The 20,594-nt window shown below is 45.2% G+C and overlaps 1 protein-coding gene across 2 annotated transcripts; it reads left to right on the top strand.

Moving 5' to 3' along the window:
* The first annotated feature begins 45 nt into the window (after positions 1-45).
* Positions 46-20,503, top strand: LOC110980346 (palmitoyltransferase ZDHHC4-like). Of its 2 annotated transcripts, none has more exons than XM_087138632.1 (6): positions 46-215; positions 1,793-1,971; positions 2,097-2,182; positions 12,528-12,832; positions 13,600-13,844; positions 16,867-20,503. In XM_087138632.1, exons 2-6 carry the CDS (start codon positions 1,840-1,842, stop codon positions 17,185-17,187), a joined length of 1,089 nt encoding a protein of 362 aa, XP_086994758.1. In that variant the 5' UTR covers positions 46-215; positions 1,793-1,839; the 3' UTR covers positions 17,188-20,503. The 2 variants fall into 2 exon arrangements, with proteins under 2 accessions (XP_086994758.1, XP_086994759.1); XM_087138633.1 differs by having other exon boundaries at positions 209-293.
* Positions 20,504-20,594: the final 91 nt, after the last annotated feature.

Genomic DNA, 20,594 nt, shown 5'->3' with positions numbered 1-20,594 from the left:
GTATGTGTACGTACATGTACGTGCACGTGTACGTGTTGCGTTGGCCACATGCACACTGCATGCAGTACATGTCTGCGGTGTTACTCCGTCATTAAACGTTTCCATCTGTTGTCACGTCACACACTTCGCTAGCACACAATCCTACTGTAGTCTTGCTCCCAGCTGAAACCCCTGACTACAGTGGCGTCAATCTGTGTTGGAAATTGGGGGGAAAGGTGAGCCATGCAGGGATGTTGAAAGGGGGGGACGCCATGTACATTATATTTATAGGGGTAGTGTTCGTGATAAAAATGGTAATATCAAATTCATGCAGAATCTTAATCAGAATAGCAAATTTATGGCTTTTTATATTTAAATTTTTTAATTTTAGTGATATTGCAACATTTTAGGCCTAGTTGTTGGGAAATTCTACAATTCTTCACAATCCGCTTTAATATTTTTTATGATTGTAGGTCAACTCGCCCCCTGGCCAACTCACCCCTTACCAACTCGCCCCCTGGCCGACTCGTCCCTTGCCAACTCGCCCCCTAGCCAACTTGCCCCCTGGCCAACTCGCCCCCCCCCTAAGTTTGCCAAGCATGTATGGCCAGCCCATTCACCATTTAATAAAAAAACATGATCAGTTGGAGATGGAATCGGTGATTGCTGCCCGTAAAAATAGGTTCTGGGATGTGTAGCGGGCACTCAAAGTTGAGAATTATGAAAGTTAAACTTTTTAAAGCTTGGTGGATGTTTATTTTCTGTGGAATTTGGGGTAAAATTTTTTTTTTGAATATTGGTAAAACTAATTCAGTATTATCGTGTGTATGGGCCATCTGCCCAGCTGCATCCCTTCTGCGGACCTTAGTCACATACCCAAATATTAATGGGACGGAGGGTTCGAAGTTGTTGAACCTGAGGGTATGTTTGATGTACAAATAACCTAATCAGACAGTGGACGTGGGAAGCGCTAAGATGTTTGAATAAATAAGTGATTCGTGGGGATGTCCAAATATTCATCACCGTCCTTGGGTCATTCTTGTCGCGTCGTTGGTTAGAACCATTCAGGTTTTTTTTACACATTGCGCCGGCCATACTTGCTTGACTTTCCTAGGGGGGGACTTCTGCTTGTAATCCAATTAAGGCATTAAAAGGATCCCAGAGCAATGGTAGGATCACCAAGCCCACTTGAAAAAATTGTTGCCATTTAGAGGGACATTGTACTTATTTTGTCCTTAAATAAAGGGACTTCTCCAAATACACGGACAGTCTCTGAGTTGTGATTTACGCCTGTACTGAAATATCAGCCATTGGAAAGCAATAACATGCTCTAAAAGGTCAAATTTAACAGGGACAGAATGGAAGGTTTTACTTAAAAATTTGTTTTCCAGACCAGTCTTATACTGGGGTTGTGCAGAGGGTGTCAAGTGATGCCATTGTATGAAACTCTTTCCACTGTATTTAAAATCCGAGCATGAAACCTCATCCTTTCCCTTGGCTACACGGTCCAAATAAAAAATAAGAATTTGCCTCTTTTGACATTTTGTCATGATCCTGCGATAGCAGATCATGACCAAATGTTTTAAACCCTGGTGTGAGCGGCGCGGTGATAGAGATCAACATATATCACCAATGTGGTCATAACTTTTTTTTTCAATGGTCTTTACCTGTGCTTGATAGGGCTTTTAAGTGTTGTCTAGCCCCGCTGTTGGAGAGTGTACACCCCATTTACCCTCTAGTTTAAAACTGAGAGTCTGTGTCTCTTTGTGGTTTATTCATGAACCTTTTTTCTTTTCAAAATTCTTTCACACAGGATGTGGCATGGCTCGATAGCTCTTTACAGGCAAGCATTTAGACCCAATGGCAGATTTCCTTACGTTAGTTGCTGCTTACATGGTGTTCTTCACGTTGGCAAGCTACATCATTCTGTGTGGGGATAGTGAATTTCACCGCCATGGCGTTGTAGGGAAGTTACGAAGGGGACTTGTACAGGTAACAGTAGAGCAGCTGTGCTTTTTCTACATTTTTGTAACCTCTTCACGCTTAATGAGATGTGATAAAAGTGTATACGTGTAATGTTGAGTAACAGTTTACTGTTTTAATTTCTTTGTTTGTAGATTATAGCATTCCTATTTTACCGCTGTTTTCCTCGGCGTTTGCAGGATCTTATTGGTGACGTCATCACATACATCTTTTATAAAAGGTAAAAAGTTGTTCACCGCCATTAGTCATCACCAGAATGTCTTTTTTAGTAGAAGGGATTCATAACGCATCATGTTGGTCGTGTTTCCTCGAAGAGGCCACTTTCCAACTTCTCTGTAACTTCTTGTACGTTATGTTGTCATGAATTGTCCCAAGATTCAACTTCAAAATATTTAGAAAAGTACAAGGGGCTGAAACCTGTCCCAGTGCAAGGTGATTACTATTTTTTGATACTTGTCTCTAAACTTCCAAAGAGATGAATAAAGGTTTGTGGTAGCACCATGCCAAAATATCTTGTTTTTGGTTAGTCTGCAGTTACTCAGAACCGTAACCACACATCTCACAAAAGAGGTATCTTTATATGATGTTATGTAAACCTTTTACTTAACCTGCTACCTTCACCACAAAAAACTTTGAAGCTCTTCTTCCAAAGTGATGACAACTTTTTGGTGGTGTCAGTATTGCCTGTTTTTATAAGTGAAAGTAGAAACTGTTGAGTAGTCTCTAGTTTTTAAGTCTTACGCTGAATATTTCTGTTGCACCCCGGGTAACACAAAGTGTTACACCAAAGGTGTACATTAAAAGAGTTTCACTCTGTAAGAAAAGGAACAGCACATGGACGCTAGTGAGTTGAGGTGTTGCAGTCGATGTTCACTTTTCAAAATGTAGAGTCAGAAAGACTCAGCTAACTTTACATCATACATGAAAACCATTTAACAAAACACAGCCTAAATAGCATCGAATCAAAGTCACAAAGGCTTGTTTACATAGAAACTCTGTTTACAAAAACAACATATTTCTCCAGGAAATCATCAAAACACAAACTGAATCCAGAAATCGATTCCAGAATCGATAAAATATCGATTCAAGCAGAAGGTCAGTGTCACAGTATAATCGATTCTACAACCTAAATCGATACTGAACCTGCTCCAAGCACTGACTGTTTATCTCAGCACTTCCTGGGCCCTAATTATCTATGCATGGCTGGCTTTCCCCATGCTGCACACAGAACTAATGGAGAAGTCTGCCTCATGGCCTCAGACAAAGGAAACTGGCAGAAATCCAAACTGGTGAGGCCAACTTCCCAAACATTCTCATGCTTTAAAATTACATATCTCAGCTTCTCTATCAGAATTACACACGCTGGATGTAAGAATCTGTCCTTCGGATGCTTTACATTATTATCATATCCAATTCTAGCAACCAGGTTGAGGAAGGACTGCATTTTAGGGTCAACAAAAATATAGGTACAAAAGAAGGAAAAACATGAAAAGTCTATCACGCCGAACCTTAATTCTCAACCAGTGCCTTTCCTAATTACAATCACTACTGTACAATAATTGCCCATATTTCATACTTCAGTCTATGAGTAAAAGCAGGGAAAGTTCTTGGAGTCAGAGAGTGAAGGGAAAGAACAGCAAGGTTCACAAAAAAGAAAGATAAGAGTTCAGTAACAGAGTCTAAGCACAAGAAATGGAAAGAACAGAGACTGAAGAAATTACAATACATCTGTGCAAAACTTACTTTTTCTAAATATCTACATGAAAAGGGACCTTGCATTGAGAGAACCATACTCCTTTGTTCTCCGGCATATTCTGCCCATGTGCTCAGTCCAAATGTCTGAGTTGTTCAACCAGACACAAATCTATCAACACAGTTTGAACAAATCATAGGCAACATCCAATATAAAATGCTAATTAAGGTACAGGAGCATAAATAACCAGACAAGTTATAGCCGAAAAATAAGAAGTACAACATACCTGTAAGAAAAGGAACAGCACATGGACGCTAGTGAGTTGAGGTGTTGCAGTCGATGTTCACTCTTCAAAATGTAGAGTCAGAATGACTCAGCTGAGGACAAAGACTCCAACTCCTCATGCACTAGGCCCATGTGGCTTCCAGGAAAGATTATGCAACAGGTAGTTTCCCAGCTGCTGTTCCATGTCACACCCCACATCAGTGCATTCACTGTACACTAAACAGAAGTAGGCTTACTTAAAAAAAAAGGGGGGGTCCAATAAACAGTGAGAGACTGTGCCTCTGGTACACAACGGACATCTCAAGCTAATCTGTCCATGGTCTCTACACTCTCCCCTGAAAAAATTTAATGTTGTCCTCAACATTAGGCTGGTACTGTAAATAAAAAAATGGAACAGATTTCAATCCAGCCAAAAAAAAGCACATTTTGTCACGTTAAGTGCTACTTGTAGTCAGTTCAAGTGGAGTGTCCCTGAAGGCTCTTAGCTGGCAGTTTGCTGGGCTGCTGGAACTGTGCACCATTGTGGCCATAGCTGCAATCCTAATGGATGGGCGGGCCCATTTGTCATCATGGGGGGAGTTCCTGGCATCAGGTGTGGGGGCCACACCCACGGAGCAGGGGCTGGTGCTGTCATCACTGGAGAGGGCCATAGTGGTGCATTCTGGGGGTAGGGCCTACAACTTCCCATGCTGACCAGGTTGACGCCTTGTCCCCATTGTGACTCACCCAACTGTCCATACATCAGCCGCTGTGGGGGATGCCGTTGTCTTGTTGGGTAACTGGGGCATTCTTCCGGGGGTTCCGGGACAGTTGCTGCTGGCCTAACTGGGACGGGGGCAGCCGCGGGTGCTGGGTTGACAGATGGCTCAGGGCTCAATGCTGTCTCAGGCTTAGAGGCTGTCTCAGGGTGGAAGGCTGCCTCTGGACTGATGACTGGCTCTGGACTGATGACTGGCTCTGGACTGATGACTGGCTCTGGACTGGTGCCTGGTTCGGAGCTGACGACTGGTTGAGAGTTTACGTCTGACTGTGAGCTGACGACTGACTCAGGGGTTACGTCTGGCTCAGGGCTGGTGACTGTCTCCGGCCTAACCGCTGGCTCAGGGTTGGCAGCTGGCCCCAGGCTGGCGACTGGATCGGGGTTGACCCCTGTCTCGGAGCTAGTCACTAGTTCAGGGCGTACTGCAGGCTCAGGGCTGACCACTGGCCGCGGTTGGACCACTGGCTCATGGCTGATGATTGGCTCAGGGGCTACCTGTTTTACCCCTTTCTTCCCATGTTCAGCCGGAATGAAGACCTCTGCGTTGTGGTTCAGGGAAGAAGTATTGCTAGTGGTTCTACCTGGCTGCTGGCGTCTGCGGGGGGCTGGGACTGGTCGTAGCTGAATTAGACACCCATCATCAGAGCTATCTGAGTCACTCTCCAGCAGTGCCGTACTCGGGGGCTGTCTTCTGGTGCGGGGTGCTGGTTGGGGTAGGGGTTTCTGGGCCCGTCTGCTCCTAGTACTGGACAACGTTTGAGGTTCATCCTTCTCTTCTGCCATCAAATAATTGCAGGGCAGTAGCAAATTTCGATGAAGGGTCCTCGTTCTTCCTCTCCCGCTCTCAGGGCGAAGTTCATAGACTGGGGAGTCATCACTGAGCCGTTTGATCACAGTGTGAACTTCCTTTTCCCAATGGGCTCGCAGCTTGCCTGGGCCACTCGTCTCACCGAGGTTCCGCACAAGTACTCTATCACCAGGATGAAGAATGCTACTGTGCTCTCTACGATCATAGTGGCTTTTACCCCGTGCAGAATTCTTCGCTGCTGCTTGCCTGGCCAATTCGTAGGCTTCCTCCATTTGTCTTCTCCAGCGCTGGCTGAATTCTTGGTGGTTCTTCAGGGGCTCTGTTTTCTGCTCCAACCCAAACATCAGGTCAACGGGCAGGCGAGGTTGACGGCCATATAGAAGGAAAAACGGTGAAAACCCCATGGCATCGGAACGAGTACAGTTATATGCGTGCACCATCTTGTTCACCGACTCCTTCCAGCGGGACTTTTCTTTCTCCGGTAGGGTGCGTAACATCCCCAGAAGGGTTCGATTGAATCGCTCAACCTGACCGTTTCCTTGTGGGTGGTATTGGGTCGTTCTGGATGGTGAAATGCCGCACAGTGTCTGTAACCTCTGGAACAGTTGGTTTTCAAACTCCCTCCCCTGGTCGTGATGGAGTTTATGGGGGAAACCGAACCGTAGGACAAAATCGTTAAAGATTTTGTCAGCTGCTGTTCTGCCCGACTTGTTGGTGGTCGGGTATGCTTGGGCGAACCGGGTGAAATGGTCCATCACCACCAGGATATACTCATACCCTCCCACACTCCTTTCCAGATGTACGAAATCAATGGACACCATCTCAAAGGGGGCTGTCGTCACTATGCTGTGGAGCGGCTCACGAGTCTGGCGGTTTGGCTTGCGTTGCTTGAGGCATCTGCAGACCCTCGTGACATGATGTTCAATGTCTCGCTGCATGTGGGGCCAGTAGAAGCGTTCTCGGGCTAGGTGGATGACTCGCTCTGCACCAAGATGACCCATTTCCTCGTGCAACTCCTTGTACACCAAGTAATGGTACTGGCGAGGAAGGATGAGTTGGGATCTTTTGCCTGATTTGCGAAGTAACACCCCATCCTTGTCGACACTCAGCTTACACCAGTCACGGAGAAGAATAGTGGTGTCTGGGTGTTCACCTGCCCGATCCTGTCTATCTGGTCGTTGTCCACTGGTAACGTGACGAAGAACGGGGCCAATGACATTGTCGGCTTGCTGGGCTGTCTTCAGCTCTTGTTTACTGATTTGTTGGGTCGATGTTGTCTCATCATCAGGGCAGGACGTGTCAGCTGTAACCGCTGTGATCCATGGGCAAAAGACTGATTGCCTGGCTATGACTGCATTGGCTGCTGCACTGATGTGGTCCGTTGTTACCTCCTCTGTACACTGAGCCATGTACTCGCTGACATCCAGTGGGAAGCGAGACAGCACATCTGCGTCGGCATTGTTCCGTCCTGGGCGATATCTAATCTTGAAGTTGAAGTCAGCGAGTTCGGCTACCCACCGGTGTCCTGTCGCATTTAGTTTGGCGGATGTAAGGACATAAGTGAGTGGATTATTGTCAGTGAACACTGTGAATGAGGGCGCATAGAACAAATAATCACGGAACTTGTCCGTTATCGCCCACTTCAGTGCAAGGAATTCCAGCTTCCCAGAGTGGAGATAGTAGTTTTTCTCTGCAGGGCTGAGCGTTCGGGATCCATATCCTATCACTCTCATTTTGCCGTTTTTTTCCTGATAAAGAACTGCGCCCAGTCCGTCGTTGGAGGCATCTGTATGCAGGACAAACGGTTTGTCATGATCGGGGAAGCTCATCACTGGGGGACGAGTGAGGCAATCCAGCAGGCCTTCTAGCGCTTGTTGGTGCTTCGCTGTCCACTCTATCTTCTGTCTAGATGGTAACTGTCCAATGTTCTTACTGGAGGTCGCTTTGTGTTTGGACTTCCCTCGGGTCGGAGTGTCGCTGTTCGTTGTGGTACCCTCAGGAGTGGGGTTTCTCAGGAGGTCGTACAGGGGCTTCGCCTTCCTCGAGAAATCTTGTATATACTGCCGATAATATCCGAGTAGGCCAAGGAACTTACGTAGCTCACCAACTGTAGCGGGTGTCTTGGTCCTTAGCGCCTCGACCGCCTCAGTGTCAGCAGGGTCCATTTTGTAACCATCGCTGGAGATGATTCGACCAAGATACCGTACCTCTTTCTGGAAAAGACGGCACTTACTTGGCTTCAGTTTAACTCCGTGGTTTTGGAGACGCCTCAGGACTTGACGAAGATTCTCAAGGTGACTCTCGAATGTTGTGCCATACACCAGTATGTCATCTAGGTACACTACGGCGATTTCTCCGACCAACCCCTCCAGACAGGACTCCATGCACCTCTGAAAGACTGCAGGGGCATTGGTCAGGCCAAACGGGATGCGGTTCCATTGGTACAGACCCCAAGGAGTAATGAATGCTGTCTTCGGGCGACTCTCCTCCTCAACAAACCCTTGGTGATACGCCTTTCCCTGGTCTAGGGTCGAAAACCACCTGTTTCCTCCAAGGCCATCAAGTACGTCTTGGATGCGTGGAATTGGTTGCCTGTCTGGAATCGTCTTCTGGTTCAGCTCTCTATAGTCGATACACAACCTTAGAGATCCATCCTTTTTCCTCACACAGACAACGGGAGATGAGTAGGGAGATTCTGATTTCTCAATCCAACCTCGTTCAATCAGGTCTCTCAGGTAGGACTTCACTTCTCCATATAGGGGTGGCGGAATTGACAAGTATGTTTTCTGTACTGGCCGGTCATCTTGAAGACGGATGTGCATCTTTAGGTCTGTGATGCAGCCCATGTCATGGTCATCCCGAGCAAATGCTCCTGCCTCTTCTCGCAACATCTGGACGGCAGCTTGACACTCATGCTCTGCTAGGTGGCTTACATCAACTGGGGGCACCCATGAGTTGCCATCGTGTCGTGTGGCTGGTGTCACTGTCATGGAGTGGACGGCTTTGGTTAGGTGTTCCTCTGGCTGACTGTTCTGTAGTCGCTCCATTGAAATTATCCCCTCTACAGAGCCAATAGTTGTACGTCTCTTGAGGACGATGTCACAGTTGGAGAGGTTGGACACAAAGACGGAGATACATGTTTGCCTTCCCTCTTTTCTCAGCTTTACTACCGAAGGGTCCACATGAAGATCTTCCGGGAGTGCTGGTCCCACTGCCGGTTCAAAGAGAACTGTGGTGTCCTGAACTGGTACGCACAACCTTGTTCGGCAAGTTACCCAAGTAGAGCTTCGCTGGGGGATGGTCACATTCACATTTCTGACTTGCACACTGCCGAAGTTCTCGGGCTGTGGCTCCTGTATGAGGTCGACTAGCGCCTTCAGTTCTCGCCTTGCCATGGAGGGAAATGCCGCCTCAACAGCTCGAACTGGGTGACCCCTTTCATCCCCACCTTTTACCACCTCCTCAATCACATTATATCCAATAATGGGAACTTCTGTGGTAGAACGAGTCACCAAAACCGGAACGCTGATGACATGTCCCCGCCCTGCTGTCAACCCAAAGGTTACCTCAAGCCAGCCATCATAGGGAATTGGGGACCCATTTGCTGCTGTAAGGCTGAGCTCTTCTCCTCCAAGAAGTTCGGATAGGGGCCGTAAATTCAAACCTGGCAGATGGTTTGCTCTCCACTGTGCTGGTATGATGGAGACCTGCGCTCCGGTGTCCCACAAAGCTCTTGTCTTTACGCCCTGTATGGTACAGTTCACTAGGCACCTCTTACCAACGAGCCGGGCTACTTCTGTCTGCTTTGATGAAGACACATTGAACACATGGGGGGACTTGGAGGCTTTGACGTCCCTGGTTACTGCCCGTCCCTCGGCAGTAACCCCTCATCGTTTCCCGACCTCGGTCTCCTTGTCCGGCACCCTCTTGCGAAGTGATCGCTGGACCCGCACTTGAAGCAGTGATCACACTGATCACCCCTGCCCAGTCTGTCACAGTTAGGGCAGCCTTGCCTCTGGGAGTACTGTCGTCTGCTAACTTGCCTGGGTTGCCTCTGGTCCTGTGGTTTCTTGGTGAGAGTCTCCTGAATGCCTGAGATTTGCTGCTTAAGGGTAGCAATCTCTGCAATCCCTGCTTTCAGCTCGGCGATGTCTGTCATCAAAGTGCCCTCCTTGGGCTTCTTCTTTTGCTCTTGAGTGGGGGCATTGCTTTGGACTTCGTGGACGGAGATAGCTTTGGTGTGCAATTTCTCTTGACGCTCCGTCTCATGGCTTGCTGCTATGTTGGCCTTCTCAAAAAGAACCTCGTCAGGTGTCTTGGGGTCCAGCAGCAGGGGTCGAAGTTCATTCCTTACTGCTTCACTCCTGAACCCTGTGAGAAGTGCGTGCAAGAACATGTGCTGTACCAGACTGGGTTCATACTTCAGCCCGGAATCTGCCTCCTGTGATGCAAAGATGACCTTTTGCTTAAGGTCGAGGGCACGGATCAGAAAATTTTGAGCCGACTCTTTGCCATCTTGAGCTAGGCGAGATAGCCGATGATATAACTCGGTAGCGTCCTTTTCTTGGTAGTGGCTACGGAGAATGTGACGCAGTTTGGGCAACGTCAGCCCCACTCGCCCTTCGAGGTAGCTCCGAAGTGCCGATCCTGGTACCACGGCCCTGATGACGCCTTCCACAATCTCGTGCTCGGTATGCCCCTTTAGCCGGCCATGCTCGATTTGGTGAGCTAAGCTGGAGAAAGTGAGCCTATCTCGCTGACCTGGCTCACCAATCTGGCCCGAAATCTTGAACTCCCTCCTCGTTAGATGCAGTAGGCTGTGGTTTGGCGATGGGGAAGTGGTGACATCAGCAGGCTTTTGGTCGGAGGGAGGGCTAGAGACCTGGGGTGCTGAAGACAAGGGATCATCTCCAGCCGTAAACTCAGTGAGCCAGTTCTGCAGTCCTTGATAAGCCGACATTCCCTCGTCCTCCTGCTCCTCCAGTTCCTCTCGCAGCAGATGACGGGAGATCTTCCTGACCAGCATTTTCGGGCTGTCTTCCTTTCCCTCAATGGTGCCATAACCAGGAAGATCAAGGTGTTGACACACCTTGAGGAGGGGCAGCTGGCCCAACTGACTGACCTGCTGCAAGAGGCGCTGGCAGAGCTCTTGTGGTGTCGTCGCCATCTATCGGGCTGGTGGGATGCACTTGGGCCAATCGTGGTTCGTTGGTCCCTCAGGCTGACTCCCCTGTTCCCCTTCTCCTATGGCTCCGGTATCACGCTCTCAGCTAACACCAGCTCCTTTCTCAACAGGTCGTGATGTCAGGCCTCGCCCCACTGCTACCACATCATTTCTGGGCTCGGTGTCGCTGGACAGGCGCTGTCATTCATCCCTGGATGGATGATGATGGGATGAACACACCTGTCCCTTCGTGGTCGCCAAATGTTGCACCCCGGGTAACACAAAGTGTTACACCAAAGGTGTACATTAAAAGAGTTTCACTCTGTAAGAAAAGGAACAGCACATGGACGCTAGTGAGTTGAGGTGTTGCAGTCGATGTTCACTTTTCAAAATGTAGAGTCAGAAAGACTCAGCTAACTTTACATCATACATGAAAACCATTTAACAAAACACAGCCTAAATAGCATCGAATCAAAGTCACAAAGGCTTGTTTACATAGAAACTCTGTTTACAAAAACAACATATTTCTCCAGGAAATCATCAAAACACAAACTGAATCCAGAAATCGATTCCAGAATCGATAAAATATCGATTCAAGCAGAAGGTCAGTGTCACAGTATAATCGATTCTACAACCTAAATCGATACTGAACCTGCTCCAAGCACTGACTGTTTATCTCAGCACTTCCTGGGCCCTAATTATCTATGCATGGCTGGCTTTCCCCATGCTGCACACAGAACTAATGGAGAAGTCTGGCTCATGGCCTCAGACAAAGGAAACTGGCAGAAATCCAAACTGGTGAGGCCAACTTCCCAAACATTCTCATGCTTTAAAATTACATATCTCAGCTTCTCTATCAGAATTACACACGCTGGATGTAAGAATCTGTCCTTCGGATGCTTTACATTATTATCATATCCAATTCTAGCAACCAGGTTGAGGAAGGACTGCATTTTAGGGTCAACAAAAATATAGGTACAAAAGAAGGAAAAACATGAAAAGTCTATCACGCCGAACCTTAATTCTCAACCAGTGCCTTTCCTAATTACAATCACTACTGTACAATAATTGCCCATATTTCATACTTCAGTCTATGAGTAAAAGCAGGGAAAGTTCTTGGAGTCAGAGAGTGAAGGGAAAGAACAGCAAGGTTCACAAAAAAGAAAGATAAGAGTTCAGTAACAGAGTCTAAGCACAAGAAATGGAAAGAACAGAGACTGAAGAAATTACAATACATCTGTGCAAAACTTACTTTTTCTAAATATCTACATGAAAAGGGACCTTGCATTGAGAGAACCATACTCCTTTGTTCTCCGGCATATTCTGCCCATGTGCTCAGTCCAAATGTCTGAGTTGTTCAACCAGACACAAATCTATCAACACAGTTTGAACAAATCATAGGCAACATCCAATATAAAATGCTAATTAAGGTACAGGAGCATAAATAACCAGACAAGTTATAGCCGAAAAATAAGAAGTACAACATACCTGTAAGAAAAGGAACAGCACATGGACGCTAGTGAGTTGAGGTGTTGCAGTCGATGTTCACTCTTCAAAATGTAGAGTCAGAATGACTCAGCTGAGGACAAAGACTCCAACTCCTCATGCACTAGGCCCATGTGGCTTCCAGGAAAGATTATGCAACAGGTAGTTTCCCAGCTGCTGTTCCATGTCACACCCCACATCAGTGCATTCACTGTACACTAAACAGAAGTAGGCTTACTTAAAAAAAAAGGGGGGGGTCCAATAAACAGTGAGAGACTGTGCCTCTGGTACACAACGGACATCTCAAGCTAATCTGTCCATGGTCTCTACATTTCAAATAAGTAAATAACTTTGTATCCTTCCTTTGCAGAAATCACTACATCCAGGCTTTGTACATAGCCATATTCCTGGGTGTTCTGTGGGTATTTTCCACCCAAGTCCATCCCTCGGCCCAGGCACTAGATCTCCCCACCATCCACGTGGTTGCACCCTACGTCGGCATGGCCGTCAACTTGGCCATCTTTGTCACCTGCTGTTGCAGTGACCCCGGTGTGATTACCAAGAAAAACCACCACAGATATGCCGCCCTGTTTGAATATGATGGCGTGCTCTACAAGGAGGGACTACGTTGCCGGACTTGCCAGTTTGTCAAACCTGCTCGCTCCAAGCACTGTGGTAAGATATATCAGCTGTGTCATTTCAATAGGAAGAAATAATGGTTCTGTGACTTTCAGTGCAAGTCATATTAATATGTTATTCCAGTTGACCCGAAACAGGTACTTGTGTTACACTAGAGAATGGTAGAATTTGTTTTTAAGAAGTTGAAAAATAAATTTGAGTCTCTATAGAACTTTAAAATTTGATCCTTCTTAACACACTTGCTTCATCAGAAACCATTTGCAAAAGCTGCTTGACGTGTACATTTCCTGAGTGCAAAAAGTGTCACTCAGTCGGTCTGTAACTCACTCAAGCTCAACAAGCTTTGTACTCAAAATGATCTCCCCAGCAAATTTCAGATTGGTCATTGACTTAGTGTAATATTTACAAAAGATGAAAATAACAGATCCTCAGTAAATGTATTACAGCTTATTAAGTTGTGCTCAGAAATTTGTTGTTATTTTAATTTCTGGTAATGACACCAAGGATTCCTCAACTGAGCGCTCTAGGCACTTTAAGTTCAAAAGCCTTGAAGAAACCTGTAGAGATGAGACAATGGGAAGCAGTTACAGTTTTAGAAGTGGGAGGAAAACCCCAGAGGAATATTCTGGGTAAAACCCACGGAATCAGGTAGGGACTTAAAACCCAATCCACCTGGAGACCAGGCCGGGAATCGAACCCGGTACCACAGAGGTGGAAGGTGAGCACAGAACCATTATGCCAACCGGACTCCCAAATGTCATCTTTACTCCTGCGCGTGTATATCTGTCTGGCTTGCCCACCAGCTTACTGCGACCACTGCGTCTATCGCTTTGACCACCACTGCTCCTGGGTCAACAACTGTATCGGGGGACGCAACGCTCGCTATTTCCTCCTCCTGCTTGCTAGCATCACGCTCCTGACCATGTACATGTCGTACGTCATCGGCCGCGTCCTGCAGGGAATTGCAGCCAGGTCTGGCATTTGGCAGGCAGGTTACATAGGGAAGGACGGACAATATCATCAGGTCAACTCACGCATTGTCTTCCAGGTGGGTCAAATTCGTTTGTTCTGCACAGTGAGCTGCGTCCAATTTGTAATAATTTAGCCGGAACTGGACATAATACATGCACCTGCAGAATCTGGAGCTCACGTAATTTTACACTGTTTCAAAATAGTCTTGATGCAGTATTTTACTACTCAGCATGTTTGATAACTTCCCCATGCTTACTTGGGCACACACGATTGTGTTCGATGAGACGCTCACATGACATCTTGTGTTTATGCGAGCCTGCCTAAGTAACCAACCTGGGGAGCCAGTTACTCTGGAATGTATCCCACAATACAAGTTAAAAATATGATGGCTTGGTCAAACAATATAGAGGAAAGTTGATATCATTGTAAATAGTTCAGAGAAATTGCTGCATGCAGAGGCAGATTGGCTCAAGTCAACCAATTTCTGTGAAATAAAGCCAGAAATGTGTTTGGATATGTTTAAATTTGTTTAGCAACTTTAACCTCTGCATGATTTCTTGACCCAATTTGGGCACCTCGAGTTAACCCAATATCATTCCTTTATTGCCACTTGTTACAAACATGTCTAACCGTACCTCAACACCATAGGTAAGCACAAGGGAAGGAATCGAACTCACTGCACATTTATGTACTGGACGTCACACAAAGCTGTAGATTGTGCTGTGTCATGCCCACCCACATGAAGAGTCAAGGGAGCAAATGCAGTTGTGTGGTGTGCACTGCTTATTTTCAACTGAATGTGCACAAATCTGTGGCATCTTTGTGTGAGAGGACACCACGGCTGCACCCGCCTGTGCTTCATGTGCTTTTGATACTCATGGATGCAAGAAAATATTGGGCACTTTTGAGGAATCTTTGGTTTCATTACCAGAAAGACTTAGATAAAAAAATAAATAAAATATATCGCATATGTGCCGACTCTTGGATCACATCACGTGGACAGTCAACAATTACCTTTCTGCAAGATGAAATAACCACATGATAGGAGAGCATACTCCTAGTCTGATCAAGGGTACGCCGTCACTTACCCATGGGTCATACTAGTGCCGGTGAGTCTGGGTTGTATTCCTGTTGGAATGCCACCCAAATGCCCCAGAACTGACTTATCAGTATGAGTGGTTTTTCTCTTACTGAATACGGACACAATGTCAATATCTCACCAGCAGTTCAATTTCATTTCAGTAGCGTCATATGTCCATTCCATGAGTGTCAATGTTGACATTAAGTGGTCTTGTAGTATACATGGTGAAACGTTAAACTTTTTGCAACAATGCACTGTAAGCACACAGAGGTAACATGCTTGCAAAAAGTTTGTTTCTTTTTGCAGAAAATATTATAAATACATCAGTTAGCAATTTGCGCACCACACCATATTAGCGACTAGCTTGTGATGTTCAAAGCTCTAGGCAGAGCGTATAGTGTCAGTGGGCAGTCGAGACTAATGATGTTATTATCACGGTTTTCAAAATGTATCTAGTAATTTTTCATCATGGAATTTGCAAACAGCAACTGGCAGTGACTTCTGGCAGTGTCCATAGGCTCCTTGCAATGCCCGACCAGGCTTCTTGTAACAAAATCTGATGGTGCAAAGATAGAAGTGTTTGTACGGTTACCTCCTGTGGTGAGAGTTATGTGTTACAAAGCCATGTGGAAAGTGAACTTACTTGGCAACAAGATGAAACTTTGACCTCAACGTAATTTATAGGCCTGTTCTAGCATATCATTTCTGTACCAAGTGTAATCAATCCCTGGCTATTTCGCAAGTGTTAACTTTGCACCAAGTCTTTGTATTCTAACATCATTTCTGACGTGCTCACCCTGTCCCAGTTTCTGTCTTCTCTTCCTTCCTGACCCTGTGAACTTACAGGCCCCGATTATCCACTTCACTTGATTGTTTCTTACTTCACGCCTTACCCAGCTGTTATTCCTCTTCCTTCCTGATGGTGTTGTTTTACAGGGTAGTCTTTTTATCAGGAGCACTTTACTCCTGCACTGAGCATCGTTTGCTTTGGGGGGGGGAGGTGTAAAGTTGTTTGTACAGTGACCTCTAGCATCCCATTCAACCATTTTTCTATTTGTCTTTAAGCATGTAGTCATTTGTGTGCATGTACATTGTGTACATCCATTGGCCTCCTAACACTGGAAGGCTCATTTTTAGTAGGGCCCTACTGTGCTGATTCGAGTCCCAGCCAACAGTCAGAATTCTACATCCAAGAGAAGTCATCAGTGCGATGCATAGAGTGCATCAGGCATGCCACTGCTGACTGGCAGAATATTAAATATTTTACTTTCCCCGAGTAATAAAATTTGAACAGTGTTGTTGAATGTTGATTGTACTGCCACTGCCGTAACTTAGTGTAATTAGATTTGGAGCACCCAGCTAATTACCCATCAAACTCGGTGACAATAAGAAGACACACCTGTGCAAAAATATTGCTGTCCAAAGTCTTCCCTGTATAGACCTCTGTCTCGGGGCAGCCATCTTGCTTTAATACCATTCAAAGCAATGTAACCAAATGGAGGCTGGAACGAAAAATAGCCTGTTCCCTTTTATCAACTTGTGAAGTTGTATTACTATTTCTAATGAGTCTACGGGGAACAAGACAAATGTGGCAGCTTCATGATAAAGGTCTATTGGCTTCAACCACAAGGACCCCCTCACCACCACTAAACAACACAAAAGCTGGACCTTCTGCGCAGTTCCCACCTCTGTAATGATTAAGAGAACAGATCAGGGTCTGTAATGAGTATCACCACAACCAGCCCCCCCCCCCAAGAGCTGTGGCCCCATGTCTCCAGTCAAGACGAGTTTATAACACGAGGCTCTTTGTGAGCTCACTTCAGTCAAGTCTGTGCCAGTTCAAATCCTGAACTGGGAAAGTGCTCAGCAAATGCAGTTTCTTGAAATGCATGATAGGAAAAACTCAGACATGGTAACATTTTGCAGATTCTACAATTGTGTGATTTTCTTTTATTTTGAAAGTTACATTTTTGCTTTACTCCTTTTTGTTTGTTTTTTGAATGTGATGGATGTGCAGCACCTGTTCATGCAATTACCGGCGCCGGTTTTCCTCCTGACTTCCCTCCTTCTTCTGGGCGTCCTCGTTTACCTCTTCCTGTCCTACCATCTCTTCCTCCTCCTCTCCAACCAGACCACCAACGAGAGGTACAAGTGGTCCAGGGTCGAGGTCGGAGTCGCCAAATCGAAAGGGTTCAGGCCGTCGAAGAGGAAAAACGAAGGGGGATGTGGTCACAGGGGAGAGGCCTTATCACATCAAAGAGACTGTCTCGTGCCCGGAAGGGCCTTTGACAGGGGATTCGTGCAAAATATATCAGAGGTTATTTTCCCACCTTTATGATGTCATGTTAGCTCAGCTACATGTAATGCCGTTACACATATCTCATGCCATCTGTTTAGAGTTTCACTTGTGTTTGATTTGTCAGTAGTTTGTTTCTGTCAGAGACTTTGATCAAGCACAAAGAGACTGAATAACATTCAACAGATAACCCACATATGTGAGCACAGAAAGTAGATGCAAAGTAATGCGTGAAAATGCCATGACCAGCACGTCCCACCCCTTTTGTTGGGGTGGGGGGTGGGAACAGTTTCCTTTCCTGGAGTGCTCAGGGAAAGTTTGTCCCAACTTAAGGGAATTTCCCACATTGAAGTACTACTAAACCAGAACGCAAGGTGTTTTATGCTTTGTAATGCTTGGTTCATTACAATATGTGACCACTCTGTTTAAAAGGGTATTATGGGACACAGTGTAATTTCACACTGAGGGCTTAATGTGGACAGGGTGATTTTTTTTACTGCTTGGTTTATTGGCTTCTATTTTATCAGTACTTTCACAATTCATACAAGAAACCTAACTGTTGCTATGGGTATCAAGAGACTTTCTTCTTGGCTGATTTCTTTTTCCACTACCTGTGTTTAAAGGGCTTTATCTCTGAAAGCAATTCTGTTAATGTGTATGATATGATTATGCAAAAATCAATATACATGTATCTCCAAATTGCAAAATGCCACAGGGTTCAAACCTACACCAAATTAAAGCTTATAATTAAGCAATTCAAATATGTATGTAACTGACTTTGAAAAAATGTCCCATAAAACCCATTTTGGTGGAGCCGGTCACATATGACTTCTCCATTGGCCACCGGGTTCATATTTCACATCTTTGTTGAAAAGTTTAGTTTGATAATTAATGTTGTATGTTATAAAGCAAATTATTGCGTACACTCTACTATATTTCTCATATTCCTGCAAGCTTACCGATAGCACAAACTTTATATGAAGGTCTTTCCAAGTCGTTGGGTCTAGATAATTAATTGATAAAATGTAGCACACATCGTTTGCATATGCCTTGCCATATTTGGTGTATTTCCCAACAGGATAGTACTTATGATAAGAGTCAAGTTTATCTTTGAGTACTACTGTAAAGTGAAAGCATAAAAAAATCGGAGGCTTCGCAAGCTCACACCAATGAAGTCGGTTAACTTCTGCTGCACGCAATATACTTTCACTTCTTTGACAAAGGAAAGTTTTTCTTTCATAAAGTCCCTCCAGCTCAACTGAAAGTCATGACTCGGCAGTAGAAACCCCAGAGAGCCCCTTCTGAAATGCACTGTGATCAACTTCACAACATCTATACACATGAATTAAAAAAACAAAGAACAGAAAAGCTTCTGGATTTTATTATAAAAAATCCTCTCAGTCCAAACATATTGAATGTATGGCAGTAGGAAAGACACTGAACTATTTCCCGCTGTCCGTCTTGAAAGAGCCGTGTTGGTCGGGAGTGTTCACGTTGGTAGCGGTTTTTCAATCGCAATACATGCATTTCATAGTCTATCGTGTACCAGCGAAATGGAGTTTCCACCAAGGAGCCACCGTTTGCTAGGAAAAATGCTCCCTCTCTTGGTCCCGCCCAGAGCGGATAACAGTGTGAAGTTGTGCCCCCTTAAGTATTACATTGTTTATATAAATCTGTCCGCAGTGCTTTCTCCTGTTGTTGCATTATGTCGTTGTGTATTCAGCCAGTGTTAAATGTCAGGTGACAAATGATATTTGGTAATTCCCCAGTTCCTTGAACTCTGTAAAAAAAATGACAAATGAGAAAAGGTAATTTGTGCTTCTTCCAAATTTGGTGCAGTGCGTGACCGAAATCCCCACAGCAATCTCTGCTCCAAATCAGACACGGTGTATTCGCTCATGTTTCGGTATAGTTTTGTTTCTACGATTTCCCCTTTTCGTCTTGTATGTGCCCTTGCTGTGGAAATACCGCATAGCAGCTGTCTCCTCGGAATCAAAACACACCAGGGCTAGGGAAACTTGACAGGCCACCTACAATGACTGGGGAATCCCTCGAAACCGTGTCGCAGCTTACGAATGCACAAGTACGGCAAGATCTTTGTGATCGATCAAAACACTGCGCTGGGACTCTGTACCTTATATGCGGAAGTTCTCGTCTTTATCGGAACTGTCCTCGCTCTCCTCTGATAAGTTCAATATGATTTTACACTTACCCTTGGGGGTTTGAGTTAATGCACTTTAGAAGAACGAAACTAAACTACAAAATGTTTGCTGTATTAATATAATATAATAATAATTGTGGGGCTCGCTTCACAACGCGGAAACGTACTGATTGTAGAATTGAATTCATATGTAGGCTTAATGTTTTAATTTACAGGAATCGGGTTCTCCTGATTTTCACGAAGGTTGTTCAGGTCACGGTGCGAATGCATGCTTTCCTATAGAAAATGTGCAAGTTACGTTTAGCAAGTACTTTGGTAAAACAAAAACACATAAGCGCAACAGTGATCCACAAAAGATGTGTTCATGTGCGTGTTGTGAATCTCATGTGAGCGTTTCGGTGTATTTCTCACATTTGATGCACGATATGGGTGAACCCCCCCCCCCTGTGTCTTCTTTAGTGTTGACGGGATCATTGGAATTCCTTTCCGATTTCCGGGGGGGGGGGTGCAGTTTAGGCACAATAGCCTTAGGGTATATAGCTTGCCCATCACATTAGGGAGGCCCTTTGCCACATGTCGTCCTGGGTATAATTTCTCTCACTGTCAAGCATAACATAACCCCTCTTCAAGGCCGGACTGTTAGGCCGTAGGCATTTATGATACACTGCGGTATTTTTCGTGCTTACAGGCTCAGAAGTCTTTCGTAGGCCCCTGTATTTCCGTAGTTCTTGGCCTGGATAATCCGGTCCTGCCCCTCATCGTAATTTCTTAAAGTGTATTTTTGAACGGCCAGGGAGCGGGTTTCACCCACTTGAGATCCTGGCTGTGCAGTGATGGATTTTATGGAAACTGAAGTGACATGACATAGGCTTGCAAAGACTGATTTGACAAAGTATTTTATAATCACGTCGGAATCTTACACCTGTCGTTATAAATGAGTGCGTTTTTAAGCAGTAGAAAAATTTGGATTTCAACCTCAGAAAATATGGCATTTGGCGTGAAAACGTCCAAATTTAACAAATATGGAGTCAAGAAATCAATATTCATCAAGTCTGAAAATGACTACATGTTGAGTATATTGTTGACAAAAAATGATGGATTCCACCTCTTGAATTTTTATTTTTTTAAGTTAATTTGGTTTTGGATCCATTACCGGAACTACATTGTGTGGTCAATAAAACAAAATTGTAGATTAAACTTTGTGTCCGATTTACCCTCAACTTTTTAAAGCCAGAATGGAAGTCCGGTATTTTTGAAAATGGTAGGAGTTACTTTCCAACAACCAATT

The sequence above is a fragment of the Acanthaster planci genome, linkage group LG07 (assembly GCF_054643075.1).
Source record: "Acanthaster planci isolate LZ-2023a linkage group LG07, COTS_SCS, whole genome shotgun sequence".
Taxonomy (NCBI): domain Eukaryota; kingdom Metazoa; phylum Echinodermata; class Asteroidea; order Valvatida; family Acanthasteridae; genus Acanthaster; species Acanthaster planci.
This window is presented reverse-complemented; position numbering and strand designations above follow the sequence as displayed.

Excerpts from the sequence above, each read along its gene's own strand:
- LOC110980346 (XM_087138632.1), top strand. The coding sequence starts at position 1,840 with ATGGCAGATTTCCTTACGTTAGTTGCTGCTTACATGGTGTTCTTCACG. Across the intron at positions 1,972-2,096 it reads TACGAAGGGGACTTGTACAG|ATTATAGCATTCCTATTTTA; the intron begins GTAACAGTAGAG and ends CTTTGTTTGTAG. Across the intron at positions 13,845-16,866 it reads ACTCACGCATTGTCTTCCAG|CACCTGTTCATGCAATTACC; the intron begins GTGGGTCAAATT and ends ATGGATGTGCAG.